This window comes from Zalophus californianus, chromosome X (genome assembly GCF_009762305.2).
Source record: "Zalophus californianus isolate mZalCal1 chromosome X, mZalCal1.pri.v2, whole genome shotgun sequence".
In the NCBI taxonomy this organism is placed as follows: Eukaryota; Metazoa; Chordata; class Mammalia; order Carnivora; family Otariidae; genus Zalophus; species Zalophus californianus.
In genome coordinates, this window is record NC_045612.1 from 1,627,900 (window position 1) to 1,641,205 (window position 13,306).

Below are 13,306 nucleotides of genomic sequence, written 5' to 3' on the forward strand. Positions count from 1 at the left end.
TGGGCTCCCGTGTACCCGGACACTGTAACGTGTGCTGTGTTTGCTCTCCTCCCCTTCTCCCTCATCCTTCCATCGTTTTTCTGGGATTTTTCTGTTTGGGTTTGGTTTGGTTTTTATTTCTCCTTTTGTGTTCCAAACATGAGATTCTCTCTACTGGTCCTCTTAACTGTGGTGTTGAGGCTTATATTTGTGTAATTTTTGGTGGGTGAAAGGAAATTTGCTAAGTAAATCTCTTCTGTGTTTGAACTGAAGTCTGTATTGTAACCATGTTTAAAGTAATTGTTCCAGAGACAAATGCTTCTAGACACCTTTTCTTTACAAACAAAAGAATTTGGAGGGGAGGGGATGGTGACCAAGATGAGAGGGGCTGTCCTTTTTCCCCAGGAGGGGAGATCCGAAGAGATGACCCCTGCCCAGATCAGCCAGATGCCACCCAAAGAAGTTAAGCCTAAGCCAACGGACCAAATAGCTGATGTGTTGCCATTTTCAAAGTCAGAGCAAAACCAGGTTTTGTTCCACCCAGTGGATTCTGTTGCCTTTTTTCCCCCTGAGATTATTAGCATCATCATTATTTTTAAGGACAGACAAGGTTGATGTTCCTTCCAAGGGAGACAGGAGGGGTGTGAGCAGAGCCGACCTTGCCTCAGTGGAAGGAGGATAGGGCAGGCCTGAGGAGCATAGCTCAGAATAAGGGTGGTCATCTCCCTGGAGACCTCCACTGTGGCCACAGGTCAGTTGTATGTTGACAGGGCAGATTGGCCACTCTCCACCTGATGCAGCTCTTCCTGGACAGGCTAGGTGGTAGGCATTACTGTTCAGGACACCCCCATCACATCCCACCCAGTCCCAGAGTATACAACACTAATGTGACCTCTAGATTTTTCACCGTCCTGGGTGATATGACGATGGTGGAGGGGGTGCACTTTCTTTGCTGTCATCTGATCCCCAGCAAAATTTGGGCATGAGAAACCCCACTTCCCTTCCCCTGGCAAAACCAGATCCTTCTGAGAAAAGCCATTACCCCCAACAGACATTGTTTTGGGCTCACGGAACAGGGACAGATGTGTGCTCCCCTAGCACCCAGCCCCCCCCCCCAAAGGCGAAGACAATGCTGACTGTCATGACTATTTGCACATGGGTTTAGTATCAGGAAGAACCAGGCAGGGTGGCTTCCCCCTCCTGAGTCACAGTGACACTGGACACCCTAGACAGAGGAGCTCCAGCTCGGAAGCCCGGCGAGGGTGGGAGAGAGGTGTGTGTGGAACAGGGAGCAGCCCAGGACAGACTTGGCTAGAGATGTCTCCAAAGCCCTCCATCACATTCACCTTCAGTTTTTGTGTTTTGGGACAATTACTTTAGAAAATAAGTAGGTCGTTTTAAAAACAAAAAATATTGATTGCTTTTTTGTAGTGTTCAAAAAAAAGGTTCTTTGTGTATAGCCAAATGACTGAAAGCACTGATATATTTAAAAACAAAAGGCAATTTATTAAGGAAATTTGTACCATTTCAGTAAACCTGTCTGAATGTACCTGTATACGTTTCAAAAACACCCCCCCCCCACTGAATCCCTGTAACCTATTTATTATATAAAGAGTTTGCCTTATAAATTTACATAAAAATGTCCGTTTGTGTCTTTTGTTGTAAAATCAAGTGATTTTTTCATAAGGTTCTTTTACTATTTGAAAAGATGGGCAGCACGCAGTTTTATTTTATTTTTGTAAGTTTTTTAATACGTGTGAAAGCAAAGAATACTCAGCATGCCTTTCTAAGTGACGCGTTTGCACCTTTTGTTGGGAAGTACTGTATCCTGTGCTGTTAGCATTCTCGATAAATCTCTCTGTGAAAGTGACTCAAGGTCTGGGCTTTCATTATCAGACAGCTCACAGGACAGCATGGTGCTATGTTTCCTGATTCCGTCTGGCTGTCCCTGAACCCAAATAGCCAGTCGCTTTCAGGACTGCCTTGGGAGGAAAGACCAGCCTGCTCCATACACTGCCTCCCCTTGGGTTCCAAGGCTACACTTTCTAGGCACACTGCTCCAGCGTGTGATGGGAAGCTCTGGGGTGGCAGGCTGGGAAGGACCTGGCACGGGTCGGCCCGCTGAGCCCCAGGTCCAGAGGCAAGTGGGCTGCAGCCCTTTTGCACAGCCACACAAGTCCCCTGCTCCTGAGGGCCATGGCAGGGGTGCCTCCTCTGTCCAGGTGCTTTTGGAAACCAGCTGCCATCCCCAAGCTCTGGCTCCTGTGCCTACAGCCTGAGACCTTCCCGTGGCCTCTGCTGACCTGGCCCCCTGCCCAAAGGGGGCGCTGTCATCACTGTGGGGCTTGCAGACCTTTTGCAAACTTGGCACTCAGGAGCTGCCTGCCCCCCGCCACAGCTGTTCTCACGAGGCTGTTGCTGGGCTGGAGGGAACAACTGCTCAGAGTCCAGCTTCACATGCAAATGAATGTGGGCACACGCTGCTAGAAGGTGCACTCGAATGTCCTGGCCTTGAAGGTTAAAACAAAGGGTTGAAATTCGACCTGTGTGTATTGAGCATGTCTCATGTGCCAGGCCTGTCCTGGGAGCCGCTGTCCAGCAGTGAACAAGGAGGACAAATTTGCTGTTCCTTTAGGGCTTAGTGTGTGTGTGTGCATGATAATTTCTCGGACCGGAGTTGGTAGTCTTTGTAAAGGCTGTCCCCATGAGAAAGCACTGGGGCCCAGGGTGTGGCTGGCGATGGCTGTGACTTTTGGGGAGAGAGGCTCCCATGGAGGCCCATCTTGGGGGGACAGCCTCATGGGGAGCCCTCTGGGGTCAGGATCGAGGGGGGCGGGTGGTGAGGGAAGGAGACCTGTTGCCGGGCAAGCACTCATCCAACTGGAGAAACAAAAAAGCAGGCACTGTTGCTGCTTGCCTTCCCCCATCTAGAGCGGGAGGCAAACGAGGACAGACGCTCACACAGGACACGCCCCAGATGCCAAGCACAGTAGCGGCTGCAGGCAGCTCTGCCCAGAGGGGCCTAGGGTCCTCAGGGTAGGAGGGAGTCGCGAGAGCAGGGTGCCTGGGGAAGAAATGGACTCCAGAGATGTTCAGGGAAATGACCACAAAATAGGGGCTGCTGGAATGGAGGAGCACCAGAGAATCCAAAGAAAGCAGTAGCCGCAGAGCACTGTGGGAATGGGCAAGACGGACTAATGTGAAGACATCAGACAGGGTAGGAACCGAGCCTGTGCCCGGGAGAGGCTGGACTCTGCCATCCTCACAGGGGGGAGTGCCAAGTGAGCCAGGAGCATGGCAACAAGAGGGAGGAGGCACAGCAGAAGCTGAAGGCCTGTTTTTAAGAGACATAAACACGTTTTATGTGCTAGTGGGAAGAAGCCACCAAAGAAGGAAAAGTTGCAAACACTGTAAAGAGCAAATAATTGCTGGAGCAGGTTCCTGAAGGAGTGGAAAAGATGGGATGCAGGGCGGAGGAGGTGGGCAACAACGCTCCGAGCTGGGGCAGCCTGCTGTACAAGCTTCCAGATCGTTCTCCCTGCACCCAGCCTCATGGCCAGCGGATAGGACGCAGCGGGGGTCCTCTGTGTGACCCACATCTGACCCTGCCCTGCCTGGGATCTCTGACGACTCTCTGCTGCCTCCCGAATGAAGCCAAAAGTTCGTAAGGGGACCTCCCAGTGACGCTCACAAGGCCCAGCTCTAGCCCTTTCTGGAATGTCCCGGGCCTTGCCATGCCCTTTGTCCCAGTGCTCGGAACCGCTCTCCTCCATCGCTCAGAGCCCCACTCAGGCGGCCCCTCCTCTGAGAAGCTCGCCTCACCGCCCAACCGGACCAAGGGGCGCGGCCTTCGCGGGGAGAGACCGCGCGCCGCGCCCCCGTGTGGCCGAGGGTCGCGGCGGCGGAGGCGGCGGCGGCGGCGGCGGCGGGCAAGATGGCGGCGGGCTCGGACCCCGCCCCTTCCGCCCCGCCGGGCGCTGCACGAGGCCGGCTTAAAGGGGAAGTGAGTCAGTGTCCGCGGACCCGGCCGGCCAAGGCCCGCGCCCGCCCCGGCCTCGAGAGGCCCCAAGAGGCCCTGGCCCGGGGGCGGCGGCGGCGGCCATGGCCGGTGGGCCGGGCCCGGGGGACCCCGCGGCCCCCGGCGCCCAGCACTTCTTGTACGAGGTGCCGCCCTGGGTCATGTGCCGCTTCTACAAAGTGATGGACGCCCTGGAGCCCGCCGACTGGTGCCAGTTCGGTGGGTGGCGGCGGGCGGGGGGACGCTGGGGCGGAGGGCGCGCGGGCCCCGGGCGCCCAGGCCTGACACCTCCCGCCCCGCAGCCGCCCTGATCGTGCGCGACCAGACCGAGCTACGGCTGTGCGAGCGCTCCGGACAGCGCACGGCCAGCGTCCTGTGGCCCTGGATCAACCGCAACGCCCGCGTGGCCGACCTCGTGAGCATCCTCACGCACCTGCAGTTGCTCCGCGCTCGGGACATCATCACGGCCTGTGAGCGCGGGATCCCGGGCTGGGTGCGGGGCCTCTTACGGGGCCCCTCCCCGCCCACCCCACCCCACCCCACCCCACCCCCGCCTGGGCCTAACCGCCCTTTTCTTTCCTGGTGTCCCAGGGCACCCTCCCGCCCCTCTTCTGCCCCCCAGCACCAGCAGCCCGAGGCCCAGCAGCCCCCCTGCACCCTGTGAGGCTGAGGTCCCCCGCCCCCGGAAGTCGCAGACGTCAGCCTCCACACTCCCCTCCCCAGGTAAGAGAACCCGGGTGTTGGGCTTGATGGACCTTTGGAAAGGGCCACCTTGACCATGGCCACTGCCATAAACCATGCCGTCGGTCTCGGCCTGCCTCTCACTGGTATCTTTATGAAGCTTTTCCAGGCTCCCAGACCCATTCCGGGGCTGAGCTCAGTCCTGTCCCAAGCCCTGCTGCCCTACAGCCACCACCATATCCAGCCCCTTCCTCTACCAAGGTAGGTGGGTCCTGCCCCCAGGAAAAGATTCAAGACAAGGAGCAAAAAAATGTAGCCTTTGGTACACCTGGGCACCCCAGCCAGCCCAGTAGGGCCAGCCAGGAGGCGCTTGTGACTGACTTTTAGGCAGAGGGGAAGACAGAGGACCTCACCTGATCCAGGATCTCTGCCCACAGCCTAACCCAGAGAGCCCAGTGTCCCTTCTGCAGGGAGCCCAGCCCTCTCCATTCTGCTGGCCCCTCAGCGAGATCTCCCAGGGCACCCACAACTTCTCAGAAGAGCTGAAGATCGGGGAGGGTGGCTTCGGGTGTGTGTACCGGGCGGTGATGAGGAACACGCTGTACGCTGTGAAGAGGCTGAAGGAGGTGGGTGTAGCCTTCCCTGCAAAGGCCCTGGCAGGTTGTCAGCAGACCCTCACTTGTCTGGTGCGTCTCCCATGCTCCCCCACGTACCTCGTTCAGCCCTCTGATTCCCCGGTTCGAGGTCCCCAGCCCCTTGGTGGTTCTGGGCCCAGGACAGGTGGCAGTGAGAGCGGTCATCAGGCCTTGGCTGCAAGAGCTTCATGCTGCCTCCCCGCCCTCATTTTCCTTGGGGGCTGCAGGGGGCCGACCTGGAGTGGACCACAGTGAAGCAGAGCTTCCTGACCGAAGTGGGGCAACTGTCACGGTGAGTCTGGGGGCAGAGGGAGAACCGGGTCAGGGCCCCGTTGGCCTCCAGGACCACAAAGTGTGGCACCTGGCTCCCTCAGGCCCCCAGAGCCCACCCCCTCAATGGCCAAATGGAAAGCACTCAGGTCCCCCTCTTGCAAGCAGGTTTCGTCACCCAAACATCGTGGACTTCGCTGGCTACTGTGCTCAGAGTGGCTTCTACTGCCTCGTCTATGGCTTCCTGCCCAATGGCTCCCTGGAAGACCGCCTCCACTCCCAGGTAGCCGTCCCTGGCCTGGCACGCTTCCCTGGCCCCACAGCCCTCCCAGCACCTGGCTGAAGCTCTCAGGCTCTGTGAGCGGGTCCCACCGGCGGGCAGGGCCCGGGCTCAGGCTTTGGCCCAAGGTGGGCTGCCGTCTTCCCTGGCACCCTTTCCCGTGGTCCCTCCCCGGCTGTTCCTGCGTGCCTGGGAGCCTGGCTCAAGCTGCTTCTAAAAAGGGGGTTATTGACTCGGTGCCCCAACTCACGCCCCTTCCTCTTGCAAGCAGACTAGCTGAAGGGTCTTATCAGCATGGCCCTTGAGAATAGGAGGCAGTGGGCAGTAAACTGCGCCATCTGGACCTGCAGCTGACCCTCCTCTAGCCACGCACCCACAAGACGCAAGGGCTGACGGCACACAGGGCACTTCCGCTCTCAGGACAGGCATGCTGTGCTGGGGGAGCTGGGGAGAATGCCTCCGACAACATCCCGATGGCCCCAGAGAGAAGGAAGGAGCTCCAAGCACTGAGGAGCGCCCCATTTCATGATGACTCTGGGAAACACGTTCCGCATGCTTTACAAAGCAGTGGAATAGCTTAGTCTCCACCTTCTTGTGAAGTATCTCATGCAGATTTTGCTCCTCGTTTTCCAGAAGAGGAAACTGAGGCCCAGAGAGTGAAGCGGTTTGTCTAGAACCCACAGTGACAGGTGGAGGGAGAGTTAGGGGTGAAGGAACTGTGGCCCTCCCAGCCCCTTTGCTTCCTCTGCCACTCCAGAGCCAGGCCTGCCCCCCTCTCTCCTGGCCTCAGCGACTGAACATCCTTCTGGGCACAGCACGGGCGATTCAGTTTTTGCACCAGGACAGCCCCAGCCTCATCCATGGAGACGTCAAAAGGTGAGGGGGGGACACGGGCCTCTGGGGCCTCTAAGCGCTGTAAGGATAGAGTCTGCGGTAGGGGAGTGATGCTCCCAAACCTTCTGTCAGTAGGCAGCAGTGGTACTTGCTCTCCGAGCCCCGAGGAGCCCTGCTCTGGGTGTCCCCCATGAGAATAGGCCTGCCCTCTCCTGCTTGAGGCTGAGGTGAGGGACGGGCTGGAGCCCTGAGGCCTGGGACATCAGAGCTGGGGACCCTGGGTCACTTGAGTACCTGGCATGGGACAGGTGTGGAAGCAGAAGCCAAGGATGCCCCCCCCAACTGGTAAGCAGGGACCGAAGCATGTGAGGGAGCCCCCAGGTAGCTGGCCCACCCTGAGTCCAGGGCTGTCGGCGCCGGGCGAGGGTCGGGTGCAGAGCGGGCCAGGGCCGACCTGACACCGCTCCTTCCCTCCCCAAGTTCCAACGTCCTTCTGGATGAGAGACTGATGCCCAAACTGGGAGACTTTGGCCTGGCCCGTCTCAGCCGGTTTGCAGGGGCCAGTCCCGGCCAGAGCAGCACGGTGGCCCGGACGCGGACCGTGCGTGGCACCCTGGCCTACCTGCCTGAGGAGTACGTCAAGACAGGGAGGCTGGCCGTGGACACGGATACCTTCAGCTTCGGCGTGGTGAGCCCCGGGCCCCTCTGCCGGCTCGGGGGTCGGGGAGCTGTGGCCAAGCAAAGGCAGGAGGGCCTGGATAATTCCATATGAGACCAGAGGTCAATCTGGCAGGAAGCTAACGGGAGCCTCAGCTCCAGAGCCCCTCTCCACTTGACCTGGGCTCCTCCCATGGGGGCCCGGCCTCTCATCTCATATGTGCAATTTTGCGGTCCTTTTCCTCAAGGGGGCCCTCCACACCGCTGAAGCGTCAGTCCCATAGCCTGCCCTCATCTGCCCGTCCGAGGGCCGTGCCCCTGTCAGCCTTAGCGGCTTCTTTGGGCCAGGCCGCCCTCTCCACCCCACAAGCCCCGTGTCCTATGGCCGTCCCTGCCAAGCCCCCAGGAGCCACTGCGACACCCTCCGTCCTGCCCTCTCCAGGTAGTGCTGGAGACCCTGGCCGGCCAGAGGGCCGTGAGGATGCATGGTACCGGGACCAAGTATCTGGTGAGCCTCCTGAGGTGGGGCAGGGACGGAGGGAGGCAGGCAGGGAGGCAGAGGGGAGAGGGAGGCAGGCGGGCAGGCCGGGAGGCGCTACTCCTGATAACCAACAGGTGCAGCCCTGGAGGGTGGAATGATCTGGAATGCAGTGCCCCACAGAAGCCAGCCTCTGCTACTGCTGACTCATCTTTGAAAGTAGGCAGGGCTCCAAACGGCTTCCCTTGACCTTGCTGAGGAAAAACCTGTCTTTCTTCTGCAGATGCTAGGGGCCTTTCTAGACGTGGCACCTGGGCCGGGAGCGGGGAAGGGGTCGTCCCAGCAAGGCAGTGCCAGTGCTCTGGGCCCAGAGGCTCCTGTGGAAAACAGAACACAGGGCCCTGGGAGAGGCTGTGGTGGGAAATCGGGCGCGCCGTAGACGAGCGCGCCAGCTTGTGGCGAAGCTGCCCCCACCCCTTGGATTCTCTTTGCTGAGACAGGAGGCATGGGTTCTAGTCCCAGTTTGACCAGTGGTCCTTGCTGGGCCCGCCTCCCCACATGTGAACAGACGCCATACACGTGCCGTGCTCAGTGCTCAGAGTCTTCTCGGGCCCAGAACGCATTCAGTCACGTTTGTTCTTTCCGTTTTACAACTGGTATACCTCTTGCTGCTCCTGTTCCTGGCCTGGGGTGGTTTCTGTCCATTACCAAGTCTCGGTGGGTCAGGCTAGAATCAGGGAGCCAGCCAGGAGCCCTCCTTCCTTCACCTTCTACATCCGTCAGCACGTCCTGTTGGCTCTGTGTGTAGAGCCAACCCAACTCAGGTTGCTCTCCACGTTGTCATAGCTGCCCCAGGGCAGTGGGCCAGACCCCTCAGGGATCCTTCTTTGGGCTTCTTTGGACCCTTCCTATTTGTTCTCCATGCCACGGCCAAAGCGATCTTTGAAAAACAAAAAAAGAGATTGTGGAAGCCCCTTTGCCTTCTCACTGTGCTTGGGGTGAAGGCCCAATCCCTTAACATGGCCACAACTCCCCAGGTTCTGCTATCACCAGCCTTCCCTCTGTCCCTCAAACTCAGCTAGCTTCCCGCTGCCTGCCCCAGGGCCTTGGTTTGAACCTTTCCTTCTGCCTCAAAGGCCACCCCCCGACCCAGGTGCTTCCTCCCGGTCATTCCCATCTCAAAACCAAAGACGGCCTCCAGTTCCGTTTGCACCCCTAGGTACCTCTCTGTGGGGTGCTCCCTTTCCTCCTCGGCTCTGACCTCTGGCTAATTTGTGCCTTCAGATCCCAGCTTCCAAGTGCTATTTGCTCAGGCCCTGGTCAGAAGCCCCATGGGCCTGTCTGTCGAAGTTTTCCGTTGGTTTAGAGGCTTGTTGTTGTCTCTCCCACAGCAGGAAGTCAGTTCTATGAGGGTGGGCCTGGGGTGCTCTGTCACTGGATCCCTAGGACCTTGGGGCTGTGCTGGGCACACAATGGGTGCTTAATAAATCTCAAGAAAGACCACAGGAGTCAGTGATGAGAGCCTGGGGAATGGGGCTGAAGGCATCCCCCCCCCCCCCCAACTGGTGGCCACGCTCATATTATCTGTCCCACAGAAAGACCTCGTTGAAGAAGAGGCTGAGGAGGCCGGGGTGGCTTTGAAAAGCACCCAGACCACACTCCAAGCAGGTCTGGCCACAGATGCCTGGGCTGCCCCAATTGCCACCCAGATCTGTAAGAAGCACCTGGACCCCAGGCCTGGGCCATGCCCACCTGAGCTGGGCCTGGCCCTGGGCCAGCTGGCTTGCTGCTGCCTGCACCGCCGGGCCAAGAGGAGACCCCCCATGACCCAGGTAGCCCTGGGCAGGAGGGAGGCCGGTAGGGACGGAAAGCGGTCGAGACTCTGGCTGCCCATGGCAGGTGGTAGCCTATCAGAAACCCCGCATTCCAGGTGCTGCCCATGGCACCTGCCAGACCTCTTTCTGGAGACAGTCTCCAAACATTTTTAGCTTGCCCTTCAGTTCTGCTTAGGGTGGCTGGAGCCTCCTGCTGAAGCCCACTGGTAGAGAGAGAGAAGCAAAGGGCTTTTACTGCGCCCCCTTCTGGGTGCACTGTGCCGCCGCAGCTGCCTGACCCTCACCTCTTTTCCCCTGACGGGTGAGAACGGAGAGGCCCCATTTGAGGGCAGTAGGGCACTGAGATTTGCTTTCCAGAAGACAGAGAAAAGCCATTCTCAGTCCTTCATTTTAGTGGCCGTGACTTCTCAGCATTCCCTGTGACAGGGATAAAAAAAGCAAGGGACAGAGCTTTCCCAGCTTCGTGGTCTCTGCGGCGTCCAGGGGCCCAGGCCCCAAGCCTGGCCACAGATGACCTGGAGCAGCCCTGTGGTACGACCACGGTGTTCTGGGGCAGGGCCCTCTGACGTCACGGCTGTGAGTGGTCTGAGTGGCCAGTCGTGGCCTGCCCGTGGAGCTGGGGAGCGACCCAGCCTGGCCCACTCCCCCTGAGAGCCCCCTCTCTCCTCACAGGTGTATGAGAGTCTGGAGAAGCTGCAGGCGGCCGTGGCAGGACCAGCCCTGCAGCCAGAGGCTGCCAGCCGAGGCCCCTCTTCCCCACAGGAAAACTCCTACATTTCCCTCACTGGCAGTGCCCCCCGTGGTGCCAGCTCACTGCAGCCCCTGGCGGTTCCCTCAGGAGCACCAGCCCAGGCTCCAGAGTGGCTCCAGAAAGGCCCCAACCAGCCCGTGGAGAGTGACGAGAGTGTGTCCGGGCTGTCTGCTGCCCTGCATTCCTGGCACCTGAGCCCGAGCTGCCCCCCAGGCCTGGCCTGGCCAGGCAGCCCCGGGCAGGGGGCCACCGTGTGGGCCCCAGCAGCCCTTGGGCAGGCCGGCTGTACTCAAGGGGGCGCCACCCAAGAGTCGAGCTGGGGGAGTGGCCCGGGGCCCCAGCTGACAGCTATGGAAGGTAGCTGGGGACAGGTGCCCAGAAGAGGGACCGGGGGCCTCTTTTGGTGACAGTCCCCATACTCCTTGCCCCCAGCCTTCTGGGAGGAGAGAACCGGGGGCCTGCTCTTAATCTCATTCCGTCCTTAGCAAGCTCCAGGCCCTGCCCTCCAGGTGGGTGAGAAGGGGCCAGGAGCTCACTTCCTGAAAGCCGGGAACAAGGAAGGCTTTATTCAGGACTGGGTTCCTGGCCTAGCCGGGAGCCCGGGCGACGGCATGGCCCCTTCCAGGCCCTTCCTTCAGAGACGGCACGGAGGACTTCTGTCCCAAAGGGGCAGGGAGCTAAGCTGGGGGCTGGGAAGACCCGTGAGGCCAGCGGCGTCACTGAGGAGTGCCCAGGGACCGTGGCCCCGGCAGCTGAGAGGGTGCTCTCTCTGCCCCAGGATCGCTTGTGAGCAGCTCCGCCTCATCGCGGCCGCCGCGGATCGTCATCAACCCGGCCCGACAGAAGATGGTGCAGAAGCTGGCCTTGTATGAGGATGGGGTCCTGGACAGCCTGCAGCTGCTGTCATCAAGCTCCCTCCCAGGTACGCCTGGGACTGGCCCCGTACTCGAGGGACAGGGCTCGGCTGTGCGCTCTGCAGCTGGATGGCCGGCCTCCAGGGCCGCTCGGGCATGCTTCCTCATGCCAGCCCCGAACAGCACAGTGTTTGTTCCCATCGGGCATGGACAAGGCCCCTGCTCCCTGAGGGCGTGGGACAGCTCAAAGGCAGGCCACCCTTCTTGACGATGGCTAGAAGCCCAGCCTGCCCCCGACGCCTCCCCCGGGAAGTTGTGTGTTCTGGACAAGGCCTTGTGTGAGCTCCTTCACCTCCTCCTGACAGCAACACCTTCCCTTAGCCTGGGGGTGCCAGCCCCCCCCCCATTGCTTCCAGAACATACAAAGCTCCAGCAGGTGCCATTTGAAACCCCTAATTCCAGGGAATGCCCAGGACCTGAGATGGCAGCACAGTCCAGCCCTTGAGCCAGGGTTTCTGGCAGCTGGGGAGCCTCCCCCGCTTACTAACTGGTATTTCTTCCTCCTGCAGGCTTCGCTGTGGAACACCAGAACAGGCAGGGGCCCGAAGAGAGTGATGAATTTCAGAGCTGATCTGTTCACCTGGCATATTCCCCAAACCTGGAAGTCAAAGTTCTCATAGTCGGAAGTTCTCATGGCTCTCGAATCCTCAGCAGCCTGTGGGCGGTGGGGGATGGGGGCCTCCTCCGCACAGGGGAGAGCAGGTGGTGGCCCCAGCTGCTCTAGGGGTATGGGCACAGGCCGGGCTCTGAGCGCCCCCGGCCAGCTGCTAGAAGCTGTCTCAAAGGCCTGCCTTCGTTCCAGCATTTGGGGGACAGGAAAGCTGTTATTGTCGGGGAGGAGAGGTGAGCGGGGTGGCCGGTCCAGTCGGATGGAGCAGGGAGCTGGCTCCCCTAAGACCTGGGCAGGGCAGCCCTTAGGTCTTCTCTTTGGACTTGGCTGAAGCCCCAGGGAAAAGAGGCCGCTCTGTAGAACAGAGCGTATGAGGCCTGGGGCCCTCCCAGCCTCTTGTAACTTGAAAAAGTAAGGTGTGGCTGTTCTGTGGTTCAGTTCACGCACGAGACACCCCAGAGAGCCCGGCAGTGCCCTCTCATCAGGCCCGTGTCTGCAGGCTGCACCAGGGACCCGGGAGCGAAGCCTAACGTGAGGGCCTGCTGGCCAGGCCACCCCTGGGTGTGCCCTCCGACAGGTGCCAAGCCAGGTCAGGCTCCAGAGGCCACTGGCTTGGTCTCACTCAGGGCCAGGCACTGACAGTGACAGAGGGGCCACTACCCAAGGCTGGGCTAGGCCCAAACCTTGTGTTACCCAGACAGCGAGAAGCCCCAGGAAGGTGGGGAGTTGGAAGCAAGGCAAAGAGGGAGGAAGAAGAAAATCGGACTCACATTTTTAAAAGCAAGTCAGGTTTCATGTAATTGTCCTGGAAAGTAGCACAGGCTTACGATGATGTATCTGCGACCATGAGTCACACTACATGCCCCATGAAGCTAGGCGTTGCTGAAGTCCAAGTTGTCCAGGAGGAATAAAAGCTTACGTCTCAACCTCTGGCTGTACTCTCGGAGTTTGTTGCACTGCAAGGCTCGAGTCTTTCCGATGCTTTCCATCTCGGGGTTCCTAACTCCAACCCCGACATCAAACACGCTGCCCCACACCCCACTAAACAAATCTCCTCCAGAGGCCCTCCTTTCCACACCCATGTATTTTTTATGGTTTTGATGCTGTTGTAAATGGTATCTTTATTTCATTTTCTTTCCTTTGGGGTTGGGGGAGGCAGAAGGAGAGAAAGAGAGAGAATCTCAAGCAGGCTCCGTGTCCAGCGCGTGAGCCCGACTCGAGGCTCCGTCTCCCGATCCTGAGATCATGACCTGAGCCAAAACCAAGAGTCCGACACTCAACTGACTGAACCACCCAGGTGCCCCTTTATTTCATTGTCTAATTGATCAGTGATAGTTTCTGGAAATGCAGCTCAGCTTTTTAAA

At 59.3% G+C, this 13,306-nt stretch overlaps 1 protein-coding gene across 2 annotated transcripts; it reads left to right on the forward strand.

Annotated features, from left to right (window-relative positions):
• The first annotated feature begins 3,982 nt into the window (after positions 1–3,982).
• On the forward strand, positions 3,983–12,868 carry IRAK1 (interleukin 1 receptor associated kinase 1). Of its 2 annotated transcripts, none has more exons than XM_027609073.1 (14): positions 3,983–4,216; positions 4,300–4,467; positions 4,589–4,720; positions 4,839–4,939; positions 5,116–5,304; positions 5,541–5,605; positions 5,752–5,866; positions 6,621–6,739; positions 7,178–7,385; positions 7,797–7,862; positions 9,428–9,664; positions 10,340–10,775; positions 11,197–11,340; positions 11,842–12,868. In XM_027609073.1, the coding sequence occupies exons 1-14, from the start codon at positions 4,081–4,083 to the stop codon at positions 11,901–11,903; spliced, it is 2,178 nt and encodes a 725-aa protein (XP_027464874.1). In that variant the 5' UTR covers positions 3,983–4,080; the 3' UTR covers positions 11,904–12,868. The 2 variants fall into 2 exon arrangements, with proteins under 2 accessions (XP_027464874.1, XP_027464875.1); XM_027609074.1 differs by having other exon boundaries at positions 10,340–10,571.
• The last annotated feature ends 438 nt before the right edge of the window (positions 12,869–13,306 follow it).

What these genes read in the sequence shown, in the direction of transcription:
- IRAK1 (XM_027609073.1), top strand. Translation starts at nt 4,081, where the DNA reads ATGGCCGGTGGGCCGGGCCCGGGGGACCCCGCGGCCCCCGGCGCCCAG. An exon ending in ATACCTTCAGCTTCGGCGTG is followed by an intron (nt 7,386 to 7,796) that starts GTGAGCCCCGGG and finishes TGCCCTCTCCAG; the next exon opens with GTAGTGCTGGAGACCCTGGC. An exon ending in CCAGCTGACAGCTATGGAAG is followed by an intron (nt 10,776 to 11,196) that starts GTAGCTGGGGAC and finishes TCTCTGCCCCAG; the next exon opens with GATCGCTTGTGAGCAGCTCC.